Source organism: Rhamphochromis longiceps, linkage group LG17 (genome assembly GCF_057381845.1).
Source record: "Rhamphochromis longiceps isolate RC_006_pf linkage group LG17, R_longiceps_female_GT1.1, whole genome shotgun sequence".
Taxonomy (NCBI): Eukaryota; Metazoa; Chordata; class Actinopteri; order Cichliformes; family Cichlidae; genus Rhamphochromis; species Rhamphochromis longiceps.
This window is the reverse complement of record NC_140573.1, coordinates 7,195,504-7,222,493: the sequence shown is the minus strand read 5'-3', so window position 1 is coordinate 7,222,493 and position 26,990 is coordinate 7,195,504. Positions and strand designations below refer to the sequence as shown.

The 26,990-nt window shown below is 40.1% G+C and overlaps 8 protein-coding genes across 8 annotated transcripts; all 8 read right to left on the bottom strand.

Annotated features, from left to right (window-relative positions):
- Positions 1–1,284: 1,284 nt before the first annotated feature.
- On the bottom strand, positions 1,285–2,217 carry LOC146649212 (uncharacterized). The gene has a single exon (XM_085387485.1). The coding sequence runs from the start codon at positions 2,215–2,217 to the stop codon at positions 1,285–1,287; it is 933 nt and encodes a 310-aa protein (XP_085243611.1).
- Positions 2,218–6,624: 4,407 nt separating this feature from the next.
- LOC146649211 (uncharacterized) lies at positions 6,625–7,557 on the bottom strand. Its single transcript, XM_085387506.1, has one exon. The coding sequence runs from the start codon at positions 7,555–7,557 to the stop codon at positions 6,625–6,627; it is 933 nt and encodes a 310-aa protein (XP_085243632.1).
- Positions 7,558–9,855: 2,298 nt separating this feature from the next.
- LOC146649210 (uncharacterized) lies at positions 9,856–10,788 on the bottom strand. Its single transcript, XM_085387507.1, has one exon. It carries the CDS (start codon positions 10,786–10,788, stop codon positions 9,856–9,858), a length of 933 nt encoding a protein of 310 aa, XP_085243633.1.
- A 1,222-nt stretch (positions 10,789–12,010) lies between these two features.
- On the bottom strand, positions 12,011–12,943 carry LOC146649209 (uncharacterized). The gene has a single exon (XM_085387486.1). It carries the CDS (start codon positions 12,941–12,943, stop codon positions 12,011–12,013), a length of 933 nt encoding a protein of 310 aa, XP_085243612.1.
- Positions 12,944–15,196: 2,253 nt separating this feature from the next.
- LOC146649208 (uncharacterized) lies at positions 15,197–16,129 on the bottom strand. Its single transcript, XM_085387508.1, has one exon. The coding sequence runs from the start codon at positions 16,127–16,129 to the stop codon at positions 15,197–15,199; it is 933 nt and encodes a 310-aa protein (XP_085243634.1).
- Positions 16,130–18,382: 2,253 nt separating this feature from the next.
- LOC146649207 (uncharacterized) lies at positions 18,383–19,315 on the bottom strand. Its single transcript, XM_085387511.1, has one exon. The coding sequence runs from the start codon at positions 19,313–19,315 to the stop codon at positions 18,383–18,385; it is 933 nt and encodes a 310-aa protein (XP_085243637.1).
- A 1,235-nt stretch (positions 19,316–20,550) lies between these two features.
- On the bottom strand, positions 20,551–21,483 carry LOC146649206 (uncharacterized). Its single transcript, XM_085387510.1, has one exon. It carries the CDS (start codon positions 21,481–21,483, stop codon positions 20,551–20,553), a length of 933 nt encoding a protein of 310 aa, XP_085243636.1.
- Positions 21,484–23,739: 2,256 nt separating this feature from the next.
- LOC146649205 (uncharacterized) lies at positions 23,740–24,672 on the bottom strand. Its single transcript, XM_085387512.1, has one exon. It carries the CDS (start codon positions 24,670–24,672, stop codon positions 23,740–23,742), a length of 933 nt encoding a protein of 310 aa, XP_085243638.1.
- Between the last annotated feature and the right edge of the window lie 2,318 nt (positions 24,673–26,990).

Here is a 26,990-nt window from a genome sequence, read left to right as displayed (position 1 = left end):
AAACTCTGCATACTCTCTCATGTGATTCAGTTTGTTTTGAAAAGTCTCAACAGGATCTTGAGCTTTATTGTGAAAGGTTTACGTGGAAAACAAACAAGCGTACAGCGGAACCACGCGATGGTTTTACCGTCATTGTTGCTAACGAAAACACGTAAAAACAGGCACTTGCCCGCCCATAGTGTGGTTATATTAAATATAAGAGAAAGAGAGAACTTTAAGAAATTAATATAGCCACTAAGGTGACCGTCAAAACGATGAAAAATACTGCTGTAAACAGTTTATTTTACGACATCATGAAACAAACGATAGCGTAATAGGAAACAATAGACATTTTTATATCGTCATTTGATATATATCGTTATATCGAACAGCCCTAACATACACTCTTATATTTGTACATATATTTATTCTTATAATTCTCAGATTTACCCATTCGTATATTTTGCTCGTTCTTATGTTATTGTATTTTGCACACCTCTGTTGCACACACATAAGAATTTCGCTCACATGTGCTGTACCAGTGTACCTGCACATGTTATGTGATACGGGAAATCTCCAATTTTTTTTAATTTTGTTTTTTTTTGAGATTAAATAATATACCATTGTAAAGACGACACAAGAGTTCCAGAGGCTCTTCTGGGAGCCAGAGTCGACCAGAAAAGGTTTCCCCGAGCTTGAGTCCTCTATGAAGAGCAGCCTTTCCTTATCGGCAGCGGTCACAGCCGCTACAGAGCGCTGGCAGGCTTGTTTCCCTGGGCCTTAAAACTGCAAAGGCGGCACGGTGCTGTCACGCTGATGGTAAAAACACAGGCCTTTACCACAGTGCCGCTGTGCCACTTTATTTTTTAACAAAACTCTACGCTTTATGTATAAAGAACTGCCTATTCTACTACTTATTGAAGAAAAGAATCCACAAAAGATTAGTTTTACTTTCTTTTATTTGTTCCAGATAAATTATAAATTATTTTTTAAAAAGCAATGAAATGCATCAGATGTCTCCCATGCTTTCTTTTCTGCTGTAATTTTTTTTTTGAACATAAATTGGTCTATTGAAAATAAAATGTAGTAAGAAACACTACATTTTTTCAATAGGCCAATTTATGTTTAAGAAAACCCCAACAATCAAATGATCCCATCTGAGCAAGCACTGGGCGACGGTGGGAAGGAAAAACTCCTTTGTCTTAAAAAGAAGAAACCTTCGACAGAACCAGGCTCAGATGGTGCGGCTTCTGTCAAGACCGGTTGGGGGTTAGGTAGTTAAAAAACTACTCTAACGGTACAGCACTACAGCTTTTTGGTGGAAATGGGTGGAAGGATGGGTGTTACACCTCGTTTCATTGGAGGTCTTACAGGTGGTCGGGGTGTAGATTCAGCTTTTTTACAAATAGGTGGCAGAGGGACAGGACTAGGTTGTGGAATTATAACTGATTGGGTGGGAATAGGTTGCTTTCCACTTCTGGATATAGGTGGAACACACATCCTACGAAAAGGTGGTAGGTTGTCGGTCGAGAAAGTTTCCTTTTTCGTTGGTTGTGTGACTTGAGGAGCGGGTGTCAACTTTGTGTTTTTCGGTCTAATGGGTGGCAGTGGAGTCCGCTGTAACTGTTGTTCGTCAGATGCATCTTCCCTGCCTACGTAAATGTATTTATGTTCCTCAAAAAGGGCAATGTCTTTTTCAACTTGACTCATTGCCTCTTCAAGAAACATTTTGTAATTGTATTTTTTGTGCTGTGAAGGGGAGATAGTAAAAGGGAGGGATTGATATTCAAAGTTTAGCTCATTAAACCTCCTCTTTAGGCCCTGGAGAATGTTTTGTTTCTCCTGTTCGGGCAGTGGTTTAACTGTTTCCTGTTGTTTTGTTAACCAGGCATCATTGTCCTGCTTAGCCTTTTCTTTCTCTGCCTTTCTTCTACGCAGGTAGCCTGGAACGATTCCGTAATCGTTTTTCTGTAAATAAAAGGGGACAAGTCCAGATTTCTCAAGGAGCTGCTTGTCCCCTTTGCGTGTATCCACACAAGCAGGTTGAGCCATGACTTTCTTCATGCCTGTGTGTTCTGGTTTTTTCCTGAATGTGTGTTCAGGTTTTTCGCCTTCTGGCCTCTGTGGGCACATTTCGCGATGAGATGGGGCCTTAACTGTTCTTGGCACCATGGTCCTGTGTTCATTTTTATATTTATTTTCTAATACAATTGCTTCCCTGTATTTAGAAATATACATTTTAGGTTTGGGTGGAGGAAGAGTACTCTACTTTGGGAGAAGGTTATAAGCGCTTTCATCTGAAAACACAATTCAATCGCTAGCTTAAAATCACCTGCAAGGGAATTCTACAACTGTGTGTCGAGGCACCCCTATTTATAGATTTTTATGGCCTGGCATGTGACATCATGGTGGCCTGGCATGTGACATCATGGTGGCCTGGCATGTGACATCATGGTAGCCTGTCTTTGTTCTGTCATTTAAGCCCCACCCCCCTGGTTACTGTTGCTATTGTAACTATTATATTATGAATGCTGGTAGCTAGCATTCCACACACACACATACACTTTTTGCCAAGGTTCCAGCTGCAGTCACCAAGACATGTAAATGTATTTAGTAACCCTCTGGGGTTTATTGTATTTTGCACACCTCTGTTGCACACACATAAGAAATTCACTCACATGTGCTGTACCAGTGTACCTGCACATGTTATGTGATACGGGAAATCTCCAATTTTTTTAATTTTTTAATTTTTTTTGAGATTAAATAATATACCATTGTAAAGACGACACAAGAGTTCCAGAGGCTCTTCTGGGAGCCAGAGTCGACCAGAAAACATTTCCCCGAGCTTGAGTCCTCTATGAAGAGCAGCCTTTCCTTATCGGCAGCGGTCACAGCCGCTACAGAGCGCTGGCAGGCTTGTTTCCCTGGGCCTTAAAACTGCAAAGGCGGCACGGTGCTGTCACGCTGATGGTAAAAACACAGGCCTTTACCACAGTGCCGCTGTGCCACTTTATTTTTTAACAAAACTCTACGCTTTATGTATAAAGAACTGCCTATTCTACTACTTATTGAAGAAAAGAATCCACAAAAGATTAGTTTTACTTTCTTTTATTTGTTCCAGATTAATTCTAAATTATTTTTTAAAAAGCAATGAAATGCATCAGATGTCTCCCATGCTTTCTTTTCTGCTGTAATTTTTTTTTTCCTTGAACATAAATTGGTCTATTGAAAATAAAATGTAGTAAGAAACACTACATTTTTTCAATAGGCCAATTTATGTTTAAGAAAACCCCAACAATCAAATGATCCCATCTGAGCAAGCACTGGGCGACAGTGGGAAGGAAAAACTCCTTTTTCTTAAAAAGAAGAAACCTTCGACAGAACCAGGCTCAGATGGTGCGGCTTCTGTCAAGACCGGTTGGGGGTAAGGTAGTTAAAAAACTACTCTAACGGTACAGCACTACAGCTTTTTGGTGGAAATGGGTGGAAGGATGGGTGTTACACCTCGTTTCATTGGAGGTCTTACAGGTGGTCGGGGTGTAGATTCAGCTTTTTTACAAATAGGTGGCAGAGGGACAGGACTAGGTCGTGGAATTATACCTAGTTGGGTGGGAATAGGTTGCTTTCCACTTCTGGATATAGGTGGAACACACATCCTACGAAAAGGTGGTAGGTTGTCGGTCGAGAAAGTTTCCTTTTTCGTTGGTTGTGTGACTTGAGGAGCGGGTGTCAACTTTGTGTTTTTCGGTCTAATGGGTGGCAGTGGAGTCCGCTGTAACTGTTGTTCGTCAGATGCATCTTCCCTGCCTACGTAAATGTATTTATGTTCCTCAAAAAGGGCAATGTCTTTTTCAACTTGACTCATTGCCTCTTCGAGAAACATTTTGTAATTGTATTTTTTGTGCTGTGAAGGGGAGATAGTAAAAGGGAGGGATTGATATTCAAAGTTTAGCTCATTAAACCTCCTCTTTAGGCCCTGGAGAATGTTTTGTTTCTCCTGTTCGGCCAGTGGTTTAACTGTTTCCTGTTGTTTTGTTAACCAGGCATCATTGTCCTGCTTAGCCTTTTCTTTCTCTGCCTTTCTTCTACGCAGGTAGCCTGGAACGATTCCGTAATCGTTTTTCTGTAAATAAAAGGGGACAAGTCCAGATTTCTCAAGGAGCTGCTTGTCCCCTTTGCGTGTATCCACACAAGCAGGTTGAGCCATGACTTTCTTCATGCCTGTGTGTTCTGGTTTTTTCCTGAATGTGTGTTCAGGTTTTTCGCCTTCTGGCCTCTGTGGGCACATTTCGCGATGAGATGGGGCCTTAACTGTTCTTGGCACCATGGTCCTGTGTTCATTTTTATATTTATTTTCTAATACAATTGCTTCCCTGTATTTAGAAATATACATTTTAGGTTTGGGTGGAGGAAGAGTACTCTCCTTTGGGAGAAGGTTATAAGCGCTTTTATCTGACAACCTAATTCAATCGCTAGATTAAAATCACCTGCAAGGGAATTCTACAACTGTGTGTCGAGGCACCCCTATTTATAGATTTTTATGGCCTGGCATGTGACATCATGGTGGCCTGGCATGTGACATCATGGTGGCCTGGCATGTGACATCATGGTAGCCTGTCTTTGTTCTGTCATTTAAGCCCCACCCCCCTGGTTACTGTTGCTATTGTAACTATTATATTATGAATGCTGGTAGCTAGCATTCCACACACACACATACACTTTTTGCCAAGGTTCCAGCTGCAGTCACCAAGACATGTAAATGTATTTAGTAACCCTCTGGGGTCCAGAGTATAATTGGCCGTTTTTGACTACTTTTGATTTTACCTCTATATTTCACCTTTAAAAAAATCTTCTTCTTTTTTTTTTTTTTGGCACAACCTCAAATATCTGAAATTTGAGTTAATTTTTCATTTATACTATATTTGCACAATAGATCTAAATTCAGACAAAAAAAAATTCAAAATCCGAGTAGAAAATACTTGTCATTTTTACTGTAAAAGCCACAAACATGTTTAAGGAATTGTTTTCATAACTTGAAATGCGAATAGAAGTTGTACATTTGTAAAAATTATGCACAAGTTTTGCAAACAACTTTATGTTCAGTATAATATATGCAGGTTTTCTTCCTGAATACTATCGTTGTTTATATTTACTGCGGGAAGAAACGGTTTTTATAAGGAAAAACACTAGAAAGCACTCAGTCCCCCTCCCAACTCCCCCAGCCTTTCCTATTGGTGAAAAAATATACCATGTGGACCAATCAAAAAATGATAGGGCAACATAGCATTTAGTTGTTTACGAAGGCGGGCAGGTGTATACATATAGTTTGAGTCTGACGGCTCTTTGTTTGCTTCTCATCTGTAAACTCTGCATACTCTCTCATGTGATTCAGTTTGTTTTGAAAAGTCTCAACAGGATCTTGAGCTTTATTGTGAAAGGTTTACGTGGAAAACAAACAAGCGTACAGCGGAACCACGCGATGGTTTTACCGTCATTGTTGCTAACGAAAACACGTAAAAACAGGCACTTGCCCGCCCATAGTGTGGTTATATTAAATATAAGAGAAAGAGAGAACTTTAAGAAATTAATATAGCCACTAAGGTGACCGTCAAAACGATGAAAAATACTGCTGTAAACAGTTTATTTTACGACATCATGAAACAAACGATAGCGTAATAGGAAACGATAGACATTTTTATATCGTCATTTGATATATATCGTTATATCGAACAGCCCTAACATACACTCTTATATTTTTACATATATTTATTCTTATAATTCTCAGATTTACCCATTCGTATATTTTGCTCGTTCTTATGTTATTGTATTTTGCACACCTCTGTTGCACACACATAAGAATTTCGCTCACATGTGCTGTACCAGTGTACCTGCACATGTTATGTGATACGGGAAATCTCCAATTTTTTTTAATTTTGTTTTTTTTGAGATTAAATAATATACCATTGTAAAGACGACACAAGAGTTCCAGAGGCTCTTCTGGGAGCCAGAGTCGACCAGAAAAGGTTTCCCCGAGCTTGAGTCCTCTATGAAGAGCAGCCTTTCCTTATCGGCAGCGGTCACAGCCGCTACAGAGCGCTGGCAGGCTTGTTTCCCTGGGCCTTAAAACTGCAAAGGCGGCACGGTGCTGTCACGCTGATGGTAAAAACACAGGCCTTTACCACAGTGCCGCTGTGCCACTTTATTTTTTAACAAAACTCTACGCTTTATGTATAAAGAACTGCCTATTCTACTACTTATTGAAGAAAAGAATCCACAAAAGATTAGTTTTACTTTCTTTTATTTGTTCCAGATAAATTATAAATTATTTTTTAAAAAGCAATGAAATGCATCAGATGTCTCCCATGCTTTCTTTTCTGCTGTAATTTTTTTTTTGAACATAAATTGGTCTATTGAAAATAAAATGTAGTAAGAAACACTACATTTTTTCAATAGGCCAATTTATGTTTAAGAAAACCCCAACAATCAAATGATCCCATCTGAGCAAGCACTGGGCGACGGTGGGAAGGAAAAACTCCTTTGTCTTAAAAAGAAGAAACCTTCGACAGAACCAGGCTCAGATGGTGCGGCTTCTGTCAAGACCGGTTGGGGGTTAGGTAGTTAAAAAACTACTCTAACGGTACAGCACTACAGCTTTTTGGTGGAAATGGGTGGAAGGATGGGTGTTACACCTCGTTTCATTGGAGGTCTTACAGGTGGTCGGGGTGTAGATTCAGCTTTTTTACAAATAGGTGGCAGAGGGACAGGACTAGGTTGTGGAATTATAACTGATTGGGTGGGAATAGGTTGCTTTCCACTTCTGGATATAGGTGGAACACACATCCTACGAAAAGGTGGTAGGTTGTCGGTCGAGAAAGTTTCCTTTTTCGTTGGTTGTGTGACTTGAGGAGCGGGTGTCAACTTTGTGTTTTTCGGTCTAATGGGTGGCAGTGGAGTCCGCTGTAACTGTTGTTCGTCAGATGCATCTTCCCTGCCTACGTAAATGTATTTATGTTCCTCAAAAAGGGCAATGTCTTTTTCAACTTGACTCATTGCCTCTTCAAGAAACATTTTGTAATTGTATTTTTTGTGCTGTGAAGGGGAGATAGTAAAAGGGAGGGATTGATATTCAAAGTTTAGCTCATTAAACCTCCTCTTTAGGCCCTGGAGAATGTTTTGTTTCTCCTGTTCGGCCAGTGGTTTAACTGTTTCCTGTTGTTTTGTTAACCAGGCATCATTGTCCTGCTTAGCCTTTTCTTTCTCTGCCTTTCTTCTACGCAGGTAGCCTGGAACGATTCCGTAATCGTTTTTCTGTAAATAAAAGGGGACAAGTCCAGATTTCTCAAGGAGCTGCTTGTCCCCTTTGCGTGTATCCACACAAGCAGGTTGAGCCATGACTTTCTTCATGCCTGTGTGTTCTGGTTTTTTCCTGAATGTGTGTTCAGGTTTTTCGCCTTCTGGCCTCTGTGGGCACATTTCGCGATGAGATGGGGCCTTAACTGTTCTTGGCACCATGGTCCTGTGTTCATTTTTATATTTATTTTCTAATACAATTGCTTCCCTGTATTTAGAAATATACATTTTAGGTTTGGGTGGAGGAAGAGTACTCTACTTTGGGAGAAGGTTATAAGCGCTTTCATCTGAAAACACAATTCAATCGCTAGCTTAAAATCACCTGCAAGGGAATTCTACAACTGTGTGTCGAGGCACCCCTATTTATAGATTTTTATGGCCTGGCATGTGACATCATGGTGGCCTGGCATGTGACATCATGGTGGCCTGGCATGTGACATCATGGTGGCCTGGCATGTGACATCATGGTGGCCTGGCATGTGACATCATGGTAGCCTGTCTTTGTTCTGTCATTTAAGCCCCACCCCCCTGGTTACTGTTGCTATTGTAACTATTATATTATGAATGCTGGTAGCTAGCATTCCACACACACACATACACTTTTTGCCAAGGTTCCAGCTGCAGTCACCAAGACATGTAAATGTATTTAGTAACCCTCTGGGGTCCAGAGTATAATTGGCCGTTTTTGACTACTTTTGATTTTACCTCTATATTTCACCTTTAAAAAAATCTTCTTCTTTTTTTTTTTTTTTGGCACAACCTCAAATATCTGAAATTTGAGTTAATTTTTCATTTATACTATATTTGCACAATAGATCTAAATTCAGACAAAAAAAATTCAAAATCCGAGTAGAAAATACTTGTCATTTTTACTGTAAAAGCCACAAACATGTTTAAGGAATTGTTTTCATAACTTGAAATGCGAATAGAAGTTGTACATTTGTAAAAATTATGCACAAGTTTTGCAAACAACTTTATGTTCAGTATAATATATGCAGGTTTTCTTCCTGAATACTATCGTTGTTTATATTTACTGCGGGAAGAAACGGTTTTTATAAGGAAAAACACTAGAAAGCACTCAGTCCCCCTCCCAACTCCCCCAGCCTTTCCTATTGGTGAAAAAATATACCATGTGGACCAATCAAAAAATGATAGGGCAACATAGCATTTAGTTGTTTACGAAGGCGGGCAGGTGTATACATATAGTTTGAGTCTGACGGCTCTTTGTTTGCTTCTCATCTGTAAACTCTGCATACTCTCTCATGTGATTCAGTTTGTTTTGAAAAGTCTCAACAGGATCTTGAGCTTTATTGTGAAAGGTTTACGTGGAAAACAAACAAGCGTACAGCGGAACCACGCGATGGTTTTACCGTCATTGTTGCTAACGAAAACACGTAAAAACAGGCACTTGCCCGCCCATAGTGTGGTTATATTAAATATAAGAGAAAGAGAGAACTTTAAGAAATTAATATAGCCACTAAGGTGACCGTCAAAACGATGAAAAATACTGCTGTAAACAGTTTATTTTACGACATCATGAAACAAACGATAGCGTAATAGGAAACGATAGACATTTTTATATCGTCATTTGATATATATCGTTATATCGAACAGCCCTAACATACACTCTTATATTTTTACATATATTTATTCTTATAATTCTCAGATTTACCCATTCGTATATTTTGCTCGTTCTTATGTTATTGTATTTTGCACACCTCTGTTGCACACACATAAGAATTTCGCTCACATGTGCTGTACCAGTGTACCTGCACATGTTATGTGATACGGGAAATCTCCAATTTTTTTTAATTTTGTTTTTTTTGAGATTAAATAATATACCATTGTAAAGACGACACAAGAGTTCCAGAGGCTCTTCTGGGAGCCAGAGTCGACCAGAAAAGGTTTCCCCGAGCTTGAGTCCTCTATGAAGAGCAGCCTTTCCTTATCGGCAGCGGTCACAGCCGCTACAGAGCGCTGGCAGGCTTGTTTCCCTGGGCCTTAAAACTGCAAAGGCGGCACGGTGCTGTCACGCTGATGGTAAAAACACAGGCCTTTACCACAGTGCCGCTGTGCCACTTTATTTTTTAACAAAACTCTACGCTTTATGTATAAAGAACTGCCTATTCTACTACTTATTGAAGAAAAGAATCCACAAAAGATTAGTTTTACTTTCTTTTATTTGTTCCAGATAAATTATAAATTATTTTTTAAAAAGCAATGAAATGCATCAGATGTCTCCCATGCTTTCTTTTCTGCTGTAATTTTTTTTTTGAACATAAATTGGTCTATTGAAAATAAAATGTAGTAAGAAACACTACATTTTTTCAATAGGCCAATTTATGTTTAAGAAAACCCCAACAATCAAATGATCCCATCTGAGCAAGCACTGGGCGACGGTGGGAAGGAAAAACTCCTTTGTCTTAAAAAGAAGAAACCTTCGACAGAACCAGGCTCAGATGGTGCGGCTTCTGTCAAGACCGGTTGGGGGTTAGGTAGTTAAAAAACTACTCTAACGGTACAGCACTACAGCTTTTTGGTGGAAATGGGTGGAAGGATGGGTGTTACACCTCGTTTCATTGGAGGTCTTACAGGTGGTCGGGGTGTAGATTCAGCTTTTTTACAAATAGGTGGCAGAGGGACAGGACTAGGTTGTGGAATTATAACTGATTGGGTGGGAATAGGTTGCTTTCCACTTCTGGATATAGGTGGAACACACATCCTACGAAAAGGTGGTAGGTTGTCGGTCGAGAAAGTTTCCTTTTTCGTTGGTTGTGTGACTTGAGGAGCGGGTGTCAACTTTGTGTTTTTCGGTCTAATGGGTGGCAGTGGAGTCCGCTGTAACTGTTGTTCGTCAGATGCATCTTCCCTGCCTACGTAAATGTATTTATGTTCCTCAAAAAGGGCAATGTCTTTTTCAACTTGACTCATTGCCTCTTCAAGAAACATTTTGTAATTGTATTTTTTGTGCTGTGAAGGGGAGATAGTAAAAGGGAGGGATTGATATTCAAAGTTTAGCTCATTAAACCTCCTCTTTAGGCCCTGGAGAATGTTTTGTTTCTCCTGTTCGGCCAGTGGTTTAACTGTTTCCTGTTGTTTTGTTAACCAGGCATCATTGTCCTGCTTAGCCTTTTCTTTCTCTGCCTTTCTTCTACGCAGGTAGCCTGGAACGATTCCGTAATCGTTTTTCTGTAAATAAAAGGGGACAAGTCCAGATTTCTCAAGGAGCTGCTTGTCCCCTTTGCGTGTATCCACACAAGCAGGTTGAGCCATGACTTTCTTCATGCCTGTGTGTTCTGGTTTTTTCCTGAATGTGTGTTCAGGTTTTTCGCCTTCTGGCCTCTGTGGGCACATTTCGCGATGAGATGGGGCCTTAACTGTTCTTGGCACCATGGTCCTGTGTTCATTTTTATATTTATTTTCTAATACAATTGCTTCCCTGTATTTAGAAATATACATTTTAGGTTTGGGTGGAGGAAGAGTACTCTACTTTGGGAGAAGGTTATAAGCGCTTTCATCTGAAAACACAATTCAATCGCTAGCTTAAAATCACCTGCAAGGGAATTCTACAACTGTGTGTCGAGGCACCCCTATTTATAGATTTTTATGGCCTGGCATGTGACATCATGGTGGCCTGGCATGTGACATCATGGTGGCCTGGCATGTGACATCATGGTAGCCTGTCTTTGTTCTGTCATTTAAGCCCCACCCCCCTGGTTACTGTTGCTATTGTAACTATTATATTATGAATGCTGGTAGCTAGCATTCCACACACACACATACACTTTTTGCCAAGGTTCCAGCTGCAGTCACCAAGACATGTAAATGTATTTAGTAACCCTCTGGGGTTTATTGTATTTTGCACACCTCTGTTGCACACACATAAGAAATTCACTCACATGTGCTGTACCAGTGTACCTGCACATGTTATGTGATACGGGAAATCTCCAATTTTTTTAATTTTTTAATTTTTTTTGAGATTAAATAATATACCATTGTAAAGACGACACAAGAGTTCCAGAGGCTCTTCTGGGAGCCAGAGTCGACCAGAAAACATTTCCCCGAGCTTGAGTCCTCTATGAAGAGCAGCCTTTCCTTATCGGCAGCGGTCACAGCCGCTACAGAGCGCTGGCAGGCTTGTTTCCCTGGGCCTTAAAACTGCAAAGGCGGCACGGTGCTGTCACGCTGATGGTAAAAACACAGGCCTTTACCACAGTGCCGCTGTGCCACTTTATTTTTTAACAAAACTCTACGCTTTATGTATAAAGAACTGCCTATTCTACTACTTATTGAAGAAAAGAATCCACAAAAGATTAGTTTTACTTTCTTTTATTTGTTCCAGATTAATTCTAAATTATTTTTTAAAAAGCAATGAAATGCATCAGATGTCTCCCATGCTTTCTTTTCTGCTGTAATTTTTTTTTTCCTTGAACATAAATTGGTCTATTGAAAATAAAATGTAGTAAGAAACACTACATTTTTTCAATAGGCCAATTTATGTTTAAGAAAACCCCAACAATCAAATGATCCCATCTGAGCAAGCACTGGGCGACAGTGGGAAGGAAAAACTCCTTTTTCTTAAAAAGAAGAAACCTTCGACAGAACCAGGCTCAGATGGTGCGGCTTCTGTCAAGACCGGTTGGGGGTAAGGTAGTTAAAAAACTACTCTAACGGTACAGCACTACAGCTTTTTGGTGGAAATGGGTGGAAGGATGGGTGTTACACCTCGTTTCATTGGAGGTCTTACAGGTGGTCGGGGTGTAGATTCAGCTTTTTTACAAATAGGTGGCAGAGGGACAGGACTAGGTCGTGGAATTATACCTAGTTGGGTGGGAATAGGTTGCTTTCCACTTCTGGATATAGGTGGAACACACATCCTACGAAAAGGTGGTAGGTTGTCGGTCGAGAAAGTTTCCTTTTTCGTTGGTTGTGTGACTTGAGGAGCGGGTGTCAACTTTGTGTTTTTCGGTCTAATGGGTGGCAGTGGAGTCCGCTGTAACTGTTGTTCGTCAGATGCATCTTCCCTGCCTACGTAAATGTATTTATGTTCCTCAAAAAGGGCAATGTCTTTTTCAACTTGACTCATTGCCTCTTCGAGAAACATTTTGTAATTGTATTTTTTGTGCTGTGAAGGGGAGATAGTAAAAGGGAGGGATTGATATTCAAAGTTTAGCTCATTAAACCTCCTCTTTAGGCCCTGGAGAATGTTTTGTTTCTCCTGTTCGGCCAGTGGTTTAACTGTTTCCTGTTGTTTTGTTAACCAGGCATCATTGTCCTGCTTAGCCTTTTCTTTCTCTGCCTTTCTTCTACGCAGGTAGCCTGGAACGATTCCGTAATCGTTTTTCTGTAAATAAAAGGGGACAAGTCCAGATTTCTCAAGGAGCTGCTTGTCCCCTTTGCGTGTATCCACACAAGCAGGTTGAGCCATGACTTTCTTCATGCCTGTGTGTTCTGGTTTTTTCCTGAATGTGTGTTCAGGTTTTTCGCCTTCTGGCCTCTGTGGGCACATTTCGCGATGAGATGGGGCCTTAACTGTTCTTGGCACCATGGTCCTGTGTTCATTTTTATATTTATTTTCTAATACAATTGCTTCCCTGTATTTAGAAATATACATTTTAGGTTTGGGTGGAGGAAGAGTACTCTCCTTTGGGAGAAGGTTATAAGCGCTTTTATCTGACAACCTAATTCAATCGCTAGATTAAAATCACCTGCAAGGGAATTCTACAACTGTGTGTCGAGGCACCCCTATTTATAGATTTTTATGGCCTGGCATGTGACATCATGGTGGCCTGGCATGTGACATCATGGTGGCCTGGCATGTGACATCATGGTAGCCTGTCTTTGTTCTGTCATTTAAGCCCCACCCCCCTGGTTACTGTTGCTATTGTAACTATTATATTATGAATGCTGGTAGCTAGCATTCCACACACACACATACACTTTTTGCCAAGGTTCCAGCTGCAGTCACCAAGACATGTAAATGTATTTAGTAACCCTCTGGGGTCCAGAGTATAATTGGCCGTTTTTGACTACTTTTGATTTTACCTCTATATTTCACCTTTAAAAAAATCTTCTTCTTTTTTTTTTTTTTGGCACAACCTCAAATATCTGAAATTTGAGTTAATTTTTCATTTATACTATATTTGCACAATAGATCTAAATTCAGACAAAAAAAAATTCAAAATCCGAGTAGAAAATACTTGTCATTTTTACTGTAAAAGCCACAAACATGTTTAAGGAATTGTTTTCATAACTTGAAATGCGAATAGAAGTTGTACATTTGTAAAAATTATGCACAAGTTTTGCAAACAACTTTATGTTCAGTATAATATATGCAGGTTTTCTTCCTGAATACTATCGTTGTTTATATTTACTGCGGGAAGAAACGGTTTTTATAAGGAAAAACACTAGAAAGCACTCAGTCCCCCTCCCAACTCCCCCAGCCTTTCCTATTGGTGAAAAAATATACCATGTGGACCAATCAAAAAATGATAGGGCAACATAGCATTTAGTTGTTTACGAAGGCGGGCAGGTGTATACATATAGTTTGAGTCTGACGGCTCTTTGTTTGCTTCTCATCTGTAAACTCTGCATACTCTCTCATGTGATTCAGTTTGTTTTGAAAAGTCTCAACAGGATCTTGAGCTTTATTGTGAAAGGTTTACGTGGAAAACAAACAAGCGTACAGCGGAACCACGCGATGGTTTTACCGTCATTGTTGCTAACGAAAACACGTAAAAACAGGCACTTGCCCGCCCATAGTGTGGTTATATTAAATATAAGAGAAAGAGAGAACTTTAAGAAATTAATATAGCCACTAAGGTGACCGTCAAAACGATGAAAAATACTGCTGTAAACAGTTTATTTTACGACATCATGAAACAAACGATAGCGTAATAGGAAACAATAGACATTTTTATATCGTCATTTGATATATATCGTTATATCGAACAGCCCTAACATACACTCTTATATTTGTACATATATTTATTCTTATAATTCTCAGATTTACCCATTCGTATATTTTGCTCGTTCTTATGTTATTGTATTTTGCACACCTCTGTTGCACACACATAAGAATTTCGCTCACATGTGCTGTACCAGTGTACCTGCACATGTTATGTGATACGGGAAATCTCCAATTTTTTTTAATTTTGTTTTTTTTTGAGATTAAATAATATACCATTGTAAAGACGACACAAGAGTTCCAGAGGCTCTTCTGGGAGCCAGAGTCGACCAGAAAAGGTTTCCCCGAGCTTGAGTCCTCTATGAAGAGCAGCCTTTCCTTATCGGCAGCGGTCACAGCCGCTACAGAGCGCTGGCAGGCTTGTTTCCCTGGGCCTTAAAACTGCAAAGGCGGCACGGTGCTGTCACGCTGATGGTAAAAACACAGGCCTTTACCACAGTGCCGCTGTGCCACTTTATTTTTTAACAAAACTCTACGCTTTATGTATAAAGAACTGCCTATTCTACTACTTATTGAAGAAAAGAATCCACAAAAGATTAGTTTTACTTTCTTTTATTTGTTCCAGATAAATTATAAATTATTTTTTAAAAAGCAATGAAATGCATCAGATGTCTCCCATGCTTTCTTTTCTGCTGTAATTTTTTTTTTTAACATAAATTGGTCTATTGAAAATAAAATGTAGTAAGAAACACTACATTTTTTCAATAGGCCAATTTATGTTTAAGAAAACCCCAACAATCAAATGATCCCATCTGAGCAAGCACTGGGCGACGGTGGGAAGGAAAAACTCCTTTGTCTTAAAAAGAAGAAACCTTCGACAGAACCAGGCTCAGATGGTGCGGCTTCTGTCAAGACCGGTTGGGGGTTAGGTAGTTAAAAAACTACTCTAACGGTACAGCACTACAGCTTTTTGGTGGAAATGGGTGGAAGGATGGGTGTTACACCTCGTTTCATTGGAGGTCTTACAGGTGGTCGGGGTGTAGATTCAGCTTTTTTACAAATAGGTGGCAGAGGGACAGGACTAGGTTGTGGAATTATAACTGATTGGGTGGGAATAGGTTGCTTTCCACTTCTGGATATAGGTGGAACACACATCCTACGAAAAGGTGGTAGGTTGTCGGTCGAGAAAGTTTCCTTTTTCGTTGGTTGTGTGACTTGAGGAGCGGGTGTCAACTTTGTGTTTTTCGGTCTAATGGGTGGCAGTGGAGTCCGCTGTAACTGTTGTTCGTCAGATGCATCTTCCCTGCCTACGTAAATGTATTTATGTTCCTCAAAAAGGGCAATGTCTTTTTCAACTTGACTCATTGCCTCTTCAAGAAACATTTTGTAATTGTATTTTTTGTGCTGTGAAGGGGAGATAGTAAAAGGGAGGGATTGATATTCAAAGTTTAGCTCATTAAACCTCCTCTTTAGGCCCTGGAGAATGTTTTGTTTCTCCTGTTCGGCCAGTGGTTTAACTGTTTCCTGTTGTTTTGTTAACCAGGCATCATTGTCCTGCTTAGCCTTTTCTTTCTCTGCCTTTCTTCTACGCAGGTAGCCTGGAACGATTCCGTAATCGTTTTTCTGTAAATAAAAGGGGACAAGTCCAGATTTCTCAAGGAGCTGCTTGTCCCCTTTGCGTGTATCCACACAAGCAGGTTGAGCCATGACTTTCTTCATGCCTGTGTGTTCTGGTTTTTTCCTGAATGTGTGTTCAGGTTTTTCGCCTTCTGGCCTCTGTGGGCACATTTCGCGATGAGATGGGGCCTTAACTGTTCTTGGCACCATGGTCCTGTGTTCATTTTTATATTTATTTTCTAATACAATTGCTTCCCTGTATTTAGAAATATACATTTTAGGTTTGGGTGGAGGAAGAGTACTCTCCTTTGGGAGAAGGTTATAAGCGCTTTTATCTGAAAACACAATTCAATCGCTAGCTTAAAATCACCTGCAAGGGAATTCTACAACTGTGTGTCGAGGCACCCCTATTTATAGATTTTTATGGCCTGGCATGTGACATCATGGTGGCCTGGCATGTGACATCATGGTGGCCTGGCATGTGACATCATGGTAGCCTGTCTTTGTTCTGTCATTTAAGCCCCACCCCCCTGGTTACTGTTGCTATTGTAACTATTATATTATGAATGCTGGTAGCTAGCATTCCACACACACACATACACTTTTTGCCAAGGTTCCAGCTGCAGTCACCAAGACATGTAAATGTATTTAGTAACCCTCTGGGGTCCAGAGTATAATTGGCCGTTTTTGACTACTTTTGATTTTACCTCTATATTTCACCTTTAAAAAAATCTTCTTCTTTTTTTTTTTTTTGGCACAACCTCAAATATCTGAAATTTGAGTTAATTTTTCATTTATACTATATTTGCACAATAGATCTAAATTCAGACAAAAAAAAATTCAAAATCCGAGTAGAAAATACTTGTCATTTTTACTGTAAAAGCCACAAACATGTTTAAGGAATTGTTTTCATAACTTGAAATGCGAATAGAAGTTGTACATTTGTAAAAATTATGCACAAGTTTTGCAAACAACTTTATGTTCAGTATAATATATGCAGGTTTTCTTCCTGAATACTATCGTTGTTTATATTTACTGCGGGAAGAAACGGTTTTTATAAGGAAAAACACTAGAAAGCACTCAGTCCCCCTCCCAACTCCCCCAGCCTTTCCTATTGGTGAAAAAATATACCATGTGGACCAATCAAAAAATGATAGGGCAACATAGCATTTAGTTGTTTACGAAGGCGGGCAGGTGTATACATATAGTTTGAGTCTGACGGCTCTTTGTTTGCTTCTCATCTGTAAACTCTGCATACTCTCTCATGTGATTCAGTTTGTTTTGAAAAGTCTCAACAGGATCTTGAGCTTTATTGTGAAAGGTTTACGTGGAAAACAAACAAGCGTACAGCGGAACCACGCGATGGTTTTACCGTCATTGTTGCTAACGAAAACACGTAAAAACAGGCACTTGCCCGCCCATAGTGTGGTTATATTAAATATAAGAGAAAGAGAGAACTTTAAGAAATTAATATAGCCACTAAGGTGACCGTCAAAACGATGAAAAATACTGCTGTAAACAGTTTATTTTACGACATCATGAAACAAACGATAGCGTAATAGGAAACAATAGACATTTTTATATCGTCATTTGATATATATCGTTATATCGAACAGCCCTAACATACACTCTTATATTTGTACATATATTTATTCTTATAATTCTCAGATTTACCCATTCGTATATTTTGCTCGTTCTTATGTTATTGTATTTTGCACACCTCTGTTGCACACACATAAGAATTTCGCTCACATGTGCTGTACCAGTGTACCTGCACATGTTATGTGATACGGGAAATCTCCAATTTTTTTTAATTTTGTTTTTTTTTGAGATTAAATAATATACCATTGTAAAGACGACACAAGAGTTCCAGAGGCTCTTCTGGGAGCCAGAGTCGACCAGAAAAGGTTTCCCCGAGCTTGAGTCCTCTATGAAGAGCAGCCTTTCCTTATCGGCAGCGGTCACAGCCGCTACAGAGCGCTGGCAGGCTTGTTTCCCTGGGCCTTAAAACTGCAAAGGCGGCACGGTGCTGTCACGCTGATGGTAAAAACACAGGCCTTTACCACAGTGCCGCTGTGCCACTTTATTTTTTAACAAAACTCTACGCTTTATGTATAAAGAACTGCCTATTCTACTACTTATTGAAGAAAAGAATCCACAAAAGATTAGTTTTACTTTCTTTTATTTGTTCCAGATAAATTATAAATTATTTTTTAAAAAGCAATGAAATGCATCAGATGTCTCCCATGCTTTCTTTTCTGCTGTAATTTTTTTTTTTAACATAAATTGGTCTATTGAAAATAAAATGTAGTAAGAAACACTACATTTTTTCAATAGGCCAATTTATGTTTAAGAAAACCCCAACAATCAAATGATCCCATCTGAGCAAGCACTGGGCGACGGTGGGAAGGAAAAACTCCTTTGTCTTAAAAAGAAGAAACCTTCGACAGAACCAGGCTCAGATGGTGCGGCTTCTGTCAAGACCGGTTGGGGGTTAGGTAGTTAAAAAACTACTCTAACGGTACAGCACTACAGCTTTTTGGTGGAAATGGGTGGAAGGATGGGTGTTACACCTCGTTTCATTGGAGGTCTTACAGGTGGTCGGGGTGTAGATTCAGCTTTTTTACAAATAGGTGGCAGAGGGACAGGACTAGGTTGTGGAATTATAACTGATTGGGTGGGAATAGGTTGCTTTCCACTTCTGGATATAGGTGGAACACACATCCTACGAAAAGGTGGTAGGTTGTCGGTCGAGAAAGTTTCCTTTTTCGTTGGTTGTGTGACTTGAGGAGCGGGTGTCAACTTTGTGTTTTTCGGTCTAATGGGTGGCAGTGGAGTCCGCTGTAACTGTTGTTCGTCAGATGCATCTTCCCTGCCTACGTAAATGTATTTATGTTCCTCAAAAAGGGCAATGTCTTTTTCAACTTGACTCATTGCCTCTTCAAGAAACATTTTGTAATTGTATTTTTTGTGCTGTGAAGGGGAGATAGTAAAAGGGAGGGATTGATATTCAAAGTTTAGCTCATTAAACCTCCTCTTTAGGCCCTGGAGAATGTTTTGTTTCTCCTGTTCGGCCAGTGGTTTAACTGTTTCCTGTTGTTTTGTTAACCAGGCATCATTGTCCTGCTTAGCCTTTTCTTTCTCTGCCTTTCTTCTACGCAGGTAGCCTGGAACGATTCCGTAATCGTTTTTCTGTAAATAAAAGGGGACAAGTCCAGATTTCTCAAGGAGCTGCTTGTCCCCTTTGCGTGTATCCACACAAGCAGGTTGAGCCATGACTTTCTTCATGCCTGTGTGTTCTGGTTTTTTCCTGAATGTGTGTTCAGGTTTTTCGCCTTCTGGCCTCTGTGGGCACATTTCGCGATGAGATGGGGCCTTAACTGTTCTTGGCACCATGGTCCTGTGTTCATTTTTATATTTATTTTCTAATACAATTGCTTCCCTGTATTTAGAAATATACATTTTAGGTTTGGGTGGAGGAAGAGTACTCTACTTTGGGAGAAGGTTATAAGCGCTTTCATCTGAAAACACAATTCAATCGCTAGCTTAAAATCACCTGCAAGGGAATTCTACAACTGTGTGTCGAGGCACCCCTATTTATAGATTTTTATGGCCTGGCATGTGACATCATGGTGGCCTGGCATGTGACATCATGGTGGCCTGGCATGTGACATCATGGTAGCCTGTCTTTGTTCTGTCATTTAAGCCCCACCCCCCTGGTTACTGTTGCTATTGTAACTATTATATTATGAATGCTGGTAGCTAGCATTCCACACACACACATACACTTTTTGCCAAGGTTCCAGCTGCAGTCACCAAGACATGTAAATGTATTTAGTAACCCTCTGGGGTTTATTGTATTTTGCACACCTCTGTTGCACACCTCTGTTGCACACACATAAGAAATTCACTCACATGTGTTGTACCAGTGTACCTGCACATGTTATGTGATACGGGAAATCTCCAATTTTTTTAATTTTTTAATTTTTTTTGAGATTAAATAATATACCATTGTAAAGACGACACAAGAGTTCCAGAGGCTCTTCTGGGAGCCAGAGTCGACCAGAAAACATTTCCCCGAGCTTGAGTCCTCTATGAAGAGCAGCCTTTCCTTATCGGCAGCGGTCACAGCCGCTACAGAGCGCTGGCAGGCTTGTTTCCCTGGGCCTTAAAACTGCAAAGGCGGCACGGTGCTGTCACGCTGATGGTAAAAACACAGGCCTTTACCACAGTGCCGCTGTGCCACTTTATTTTTTAACAAAACTCTACGCTTTATGTATAAAGAACTGCCTATTCTACTACTTATTGAAGAAAAGAATCCACAAAAGATTAGTTTTACTTTCTTTTATTTGTTCCAGATTAATTCTAAATTATTTTTTAAAAAGCAATGAAATGCATCAGATGTCTCCCATGCTTTCTTTTCTGCTGTAATTTTTTTTTTCCTTGAACATAAATTGGTCTATTGAAAATAAAATGTAGTAAGAAACACTACATTTTTTCAATAGGCCAATTTATGTTTAAGAAAACCCCAACAATCAAATGATCCCATCTGAGCAAGCACTGGGCGACAGTGGGAAGGAAAAACTCCTTTTTCTTAAAAAGAAGAAACCTTCGACAGAACCAGGCTCAGATGGTGCGGCTTCTGTCAAGACCGGTTGGGGGTAAGGTAGTTAAAAAACTACTCTAACGGTACAGCACTACAGCTTTTTGGTGGAAATGGGTGGAAGGATGGGTGTTACACCTCGTTTCATTGGAGGTCTTACAGGTGGTCGGGGTGTAGATTCAGCTTTTTTACAAATAGGTGGCAGAGGGACAGGACTAGGTTGTGGAATTATAACTGATTGGGTGGGAATCGGTTGCTTTCCACTTCTGGATATAGGTGGAACACACATCCTACGAAAAGGTGGTAGGTTGTCGGTCGAGAAAGTTTCCTTTTTCGTTGGTTGTGTGACTTGAGGAGCGGGTGTCAACTTTGTGTTTTTCGGTCTAATGGGTGGCAGTGGAGTCCGCTGTAACTGTTGTTCGTCAGATGCATCTTCCCTGCCTACGTAAATGTATTTATGTTCCTCAAAAAGGGCAATGTCTTTTTCAACTTGACTCATTGCCTCTTCAAGAAACATTTTGTAATTGTATTTTTTGTGCTGTGAAGGGGAGATAGTAAAAGGGAGGGATTGATATTCAAAGTTTAGCTCATTAAACCTCCTCTTTAGGCCCTGGAGAATGTTTTGTTTCTCCTGTTCGGCCAGTGGTTTAACTGTTTCCTGTTGTTTTGTTAACCAGGCATCATTGTCCTGCTTAGCCTTTTCTTTCTCTGCCTTTCTTCTACGCAGGTAGCCTGGAACGATTCCGTAATCGTTTTTCTGTAAATAAAAGGGGACAAGTCCAGATTTCTCAAGGAGCTGCTTGTCCCCTTTGCGTGTATCCACACAAGCAGGTTGAGCCATGACTTTCTTCATGCCTGTGTGTTCTGGTTTTTTCCTGAATGTGTGTTCAGGTTTTTCGCCTTCTGGCCTCTGTGGGCACATTTCGCGATGAGATGGGGCCTTAACTGTTCTTGGCACCATGGTCCTGTGTTCATTTTTATATTTATTTTCTAATACAATTGCTTCCCTGTATTTAGAAATATACATTTTAGGTTTGGGTGGAGGAAGAGTACTCTCCTTTGGGAGAAGGTTATAAGCGCTTTTATCTGACAACCTAATTCAATCGCTAGATTAAAATCACCTGCAAGGGAATTCTACAACTGTGTGTCGAGGCACCCCTATTTATAGATTTTTATGGCCTGGCATGTGACATCATGGTGGCCTGGCATGTGACATCATGGTGGCCTGGCATGTGACATCATGGTAGCCTGTCTTTGTTCTGTCATTTAAGCCCCACCCCCCTGGTTACTGTTGCTATTGTAACTATTATATTATGAATGCTGGTAGCTAGCATTCCACACACACACATACACTTTTTGCCAAGGTTCCAGCTGCAGTCACCAAGACATGTAAATGTATTTAGTAACCCTCTGGGGTCCAGAGTATAATTGGCCGTTTTTGACTACTTTTGATTTTACCTCTATATTTCACCTTTAAAAAAATCTTCTTCTTTTTTTTTTTTTTTTTGGCACAACCTCAAATATCTGAAATTTGAGTTAATTTTTCATTTATACTATATTTGCACAATAGATCTAAATTCAGACAAAAAAAAATTCAAAATCCGAGTAGAAAATACTTGTCATTTTTACTGTAAAAGCCACAAACATGTTTAAGGAATTGTTTTCATAACTTGAAATGCGAATAGAAGTTGTACATTTGTAAAAATTATGCACAAGTTTTGCAAACAACTTTATGTTCAGTATAATATATGCAGGTTTTCTTCCTGAATACTATCGTTGTTTATATTTACTGCGGGAAGAAACGGTTTTTATAAGGAAAAACACTAGAAAGCACTCAGTCCCCCTCCCAACTCCCCCAGCCTTTCCTATTGGTGAAAAAATATACCATGTGGACCAATCAAAAAATGATAGGGCAACATAGCATTTAGTTGTTTACGAAGGCGGGCAGGTGTATACATATAGTTTGAGTCTGACGGCTCTTTGTTTGCTTCTCATCTGTAAACTCTGCATACTCTCTCATGTGATTCAGTTTGTTTTGAAAAGTCTCAACAGGATCTTGAGCTTTATTGTGAAAGGTTTACGTGGAAAACAAACAAGCGTACAGCGGAACCACGCGATGGTTTTACCGTCATTGTTGCTAACGAAAACACGTAAAAACAGGCACTTGCCCGCCCATAGTGTGGTTATATTAAATATAAGAGAAAGAGAGAACTTTAAGAAATTAATATAGCCACTAAGGTGACCGTCAAAACGATGAAAAATACTGCTGTAAACAGTTTATTTTACGACATCATGAAACAAACGATAGCGTAATAGGAAACGATAGACATTTTTATATCGTCATTTGATATATATCGTTATATCGAACAGCCCTAACATACACTCTTATATTTGTACATATATTTATTCTTATAATTCTCAGATTTACCCATTCGTATATTTTGCTCGTTCTTATGTTATTGTATTTTGCACACCTCTGTTGCACACACATAAGAATTTCGCTCACATGTGCTGTACCAGTGTACCTGCACATGTTATGTGATACGGGAAATCTCCAATTTTTTTTAATTTTGTTTTTTTTGAGATTAAATAATATACCATTGTAAAGACGACACAAGAGTTCCAGAGGCTCTTCTGGGAGCCAGAGTCGACCAGAAAAGGTTTCCCCGAGCTTGAGTCCTCTATGAAGAGCAGCCTTTCCTTATCGGCAGCGGTCACAGCCGCTACAGAGCGCTGGCAGGCTTGTTTCCCTGGGCCTTAAAACTGCAAAGGCGGCACGGTGCTGTCACGCTGATGGTAAAAACACAGGCCTTTACCACAGTGCCGCTGTGCCACTTTATTTTTTAACAAAACTCTACGCTTTATGTATAAAGAACTGCCTATTCTACTACTTATTGAAGAAAAGAATCCACAAAAGATTAGTTTTACTTTCTTTTATTTGTTCCAGATAAATTATAAATTATTTTTTAAAAAGCAATGAAATGCATCAGATGTCTCCCATGCTTTCTTTTCTGCTGTAATTTTTTTTTTTGAACATAAATTGGTCTATTGAAAATAAAATGTAGTAAGAAACACTACATTTTTTCAATAGGCCAATTTATGTTTAAGAAAACCCCAACAATCAAATGATCCCATCTGAGCAAGCACTGGGCGACGGTGGGAAGGAAAAACTCCTTTGTCTTAAAAAGAAGAAACCTTCGACAGAACCAGGCTCAGATGGTGCGGCTTCTGTCAAGACCGGTTGGGGGTTAGGTAGTTAAAAAACTACTCTAACGGTACAGCACTACAGCTTTTTGGTGGAAATGGGTGGAAGGATGGGTGTTACACCTCGTTTCATTGGAGGTCTTACAGGTGGTCGGGGTGTAGATTCAGCTTTTTTACAAATAGGTGGCAGAGGGACAGGACTAGGTTGTGGAATTATAACTGATTGGGTGGGAATCGGTTGCTTTCCACTTCTGGATATAGGTGGAACACACATCCTACGAAAAGGTGGTAGGTTGTCGGTCGAGAAAGTTTCCTTTTTCGTTGGTTGTGTGACTTGAGGAGCGGGTGTCAACTTTGTGTTTTTCGGTCTAATGGGTGGCAGTGGAGTCCGCTGTAACTGTTGTTCGTCAGATGCATCTTCCCTGCCTACGTAAATGTATTTATGTTCCTCAAAAAGGGCAATGTCTTTTTCAACTTGACTCATTGCCTCTTCAAGAAACATTTTGTAATTGTATTTTTTGTGCTGTGAAGGGGAGATAGTAAAAGGGAGGGATTGATATTCAAAGTTTAGCTCATTAAACCTCCTCTTTAGGCCCTGGAGAATGTTTTGTTTCTCCTGTTCGGCCAGTGGTTTAACTGTTTCCTGTTGTTTTGTTAACCAGGCATCATTGTCCTGCTTAGCCTTTTCTTTCTCTGCCTTTCTTCTACGCAGGTAGCCTGGAACGATTCCGTAATCGTTTTTCTGTAAATAAAAGGGGACAAGTCCAGATTTCTCAAGGAGCTGCTTGTCCCCTTTGCGTGTATCCACACAAGCAGGTTGAGCCATGACTTTCTTCATGCCTGTGTGTTCTGGTTTTTTCCTGAATGTGTGTTCAGGTTTTTCGCCTTCTGGCCTCTGTGGGCACATTTCGCGATGAGATGGGGCCTTAACTGTTCTTGGCACCATGGTCCTGTGTTCATTTTTATATTTATTTTCTAATACAATTGCTTCCCTGTATTTAGAAATATACATTTTAGGTTTGGGTGGAGGAAGAGTACTCTACTTTGGGAGAAGGTTATAAGCGCTTTCATCTGAAAACACAATTCAATCGCTAGCTTAAAATCACCTGCAAGGGAATTCTACAACTGTGTGTCGAGGCACCCCTATTTATAGATTTTTATGGCCTGGCATGTGACATCATGGTGGCCTGGCATGTGACATCATGGTGGCCTGGCATGTGACATCATGGTAGCCTGTCTTTGTTCTGTCATTTAAGCCCCACCCCCCTGGTTACTGTTGCTATTGTAACTATTATATTATGAATGCTGGTAGCTAGCATTCCACACACACACATACACTTTTTGCCAAGGTTCCAGCTGCAGTCACCAAGACATGTAAATGTATTTAGTAACCCTCTGGGGTTTATTGTATTTTGCACACCTCTGTTGCACACACATAAGAAATTCACTCACATGTGTTGTACCAGTGTACCTGCACATGTTATGTGATACGGGAAATCTCCAATTTTTTAAATTTTTTAATTTTTTTTGAGATTAAATAATATACCATTGTAAAGACGACACAAGAGTTCCAGAGGCTCTTCTGGGAGCCAGAGTCGACCAGAAAAGGTTTCCCCGAGCTTGAGTCCTCTATGAAGAGCAGCCTTTCCTTATCGGCAGCGGTCACAGCCGCTACAGAGCGCTGGCAGGCTTGTTTCCCTGGGCCTTAAAACTGCAAAGGCGGCACGGTGCTGTCACGCTGATGGTAAAAACACAGGCCTTTACCACAGTGCCGCTGTGCCACTTTATTTTTTAACAAAACACTACGCTTTATGTATAAAGAACTGCCTATTCTACTACTTATTGAAGAAAAGAATCCACAAAAGATTAGTTTTACTTTCTTTTATTTGTTCCAGATTAATTCTAAATTATTTTTTAAAAAGCAATGAAATGCATCAGATGTCTCCCATGCTTTCTTTTCTGCTGTAATTCTTTTTTTTCCTTGAACATAAATTGGCCTATTGAAAATAAAATGTAGTAAGAAACACTACATTTTTTCAATAGGCCAATTTATGTTTAAGAAAACCCCAACAATCAAATGATCCCATCTGAGCAAGCACTGGGCGACGGTGGGAAGGAAAAACTCCTTTTTCTTAAAAAGAAGAAACCTTCGACAGAACCAGGCTCAGATGGTGCGGCTTCTGTCAAGACCGGTTGGGGGTTAGGTAGTTAAAAAACTACTCTAACGGTACAGCACTACAGCTTTTTGGTGGAAATGGGTGGAAGGATGGGTGTTACACCTCGTTTCATTGGAGGTCTTACAGGTGGTCGGGGTGTAGATTCAGCTTTTTTACAAATAGGTGGCAGAGGGACAGGACTAGGTCGTGGAATTATACCTAGTTGGGTGGGAATAGGTTGCTTTCCACTTCTGGATATAGGTGGAACACACATCCTACGAAAAGGTGGTAGGTTGTCGGTCGAGAAAGTTTCCTTTTTCGTTGGTTGTGTGACTTGAGGAGCGGGTGTCAACTTTGTGTTTTTCGGTCTAATGGGTGGCAGTGGAGTCCGCTGTAACTGTTGTTCGTCAGATGCATCTTCCCTGCCTACGTAAATGTATTTATGTTCCTCAAAAAGGGCAATGTCTTTTTCAACTTGACTCATTGCCTCTTCGAGAAACATTTTGTAATTGTATTTTTTGTGCTGTGAAGGGGAGATAGTAAAAGGGAGGGATTGATATTCAAAGTTTAGCTCATTAAACCTCCTCTTTAGGCCCTGGAGAATGTTTTGTTTCTCCTGTTCGGGCAGTGGTTTAACTGTTTCCTGTTGTTTTGTTAACCAGGCATCATTGTCCTGCTTAGCCTTTTCTTTCTCTGCCTTTCTTCTACGCAGGTAGCCTGGAACGATTCCGTAATCGTTTTTCTGTAAATAAAAGGGGACAAGTCCAGATTTCTCAAGGAGCTGCTTGTCCCCTTTGCGTGTATCCACACAAGCAGGTTGAGCCATGACTTTCTTCATGCCTGTGTGTTCTGGTTTTTTCCTGAATGTGTGTTCAGGTTTTTCGCCTTCTGGCCTCTGTGGGCACATTTCGCGATGAGATGGGGCCTTAACTGTTCTTGGCACCATGGTCCTGTGTTCATTTTTATATTTATTTTCTAATACAATTGCTTCCCTGTATTTAGAAATATACATTTTAGGTTTGGGTGGAGGAAGAGTACTCTACTTTGGGAGAAGGTTATAAGCGCTTTCATCTGAAAACACAATTCAATCGCTAGCTTAAAATCACCTGCAAGGGAATTCTACAACTGTGTGTCGAGGCACCCCTATTTATAGATTTTTATGGCCTGGCATGTG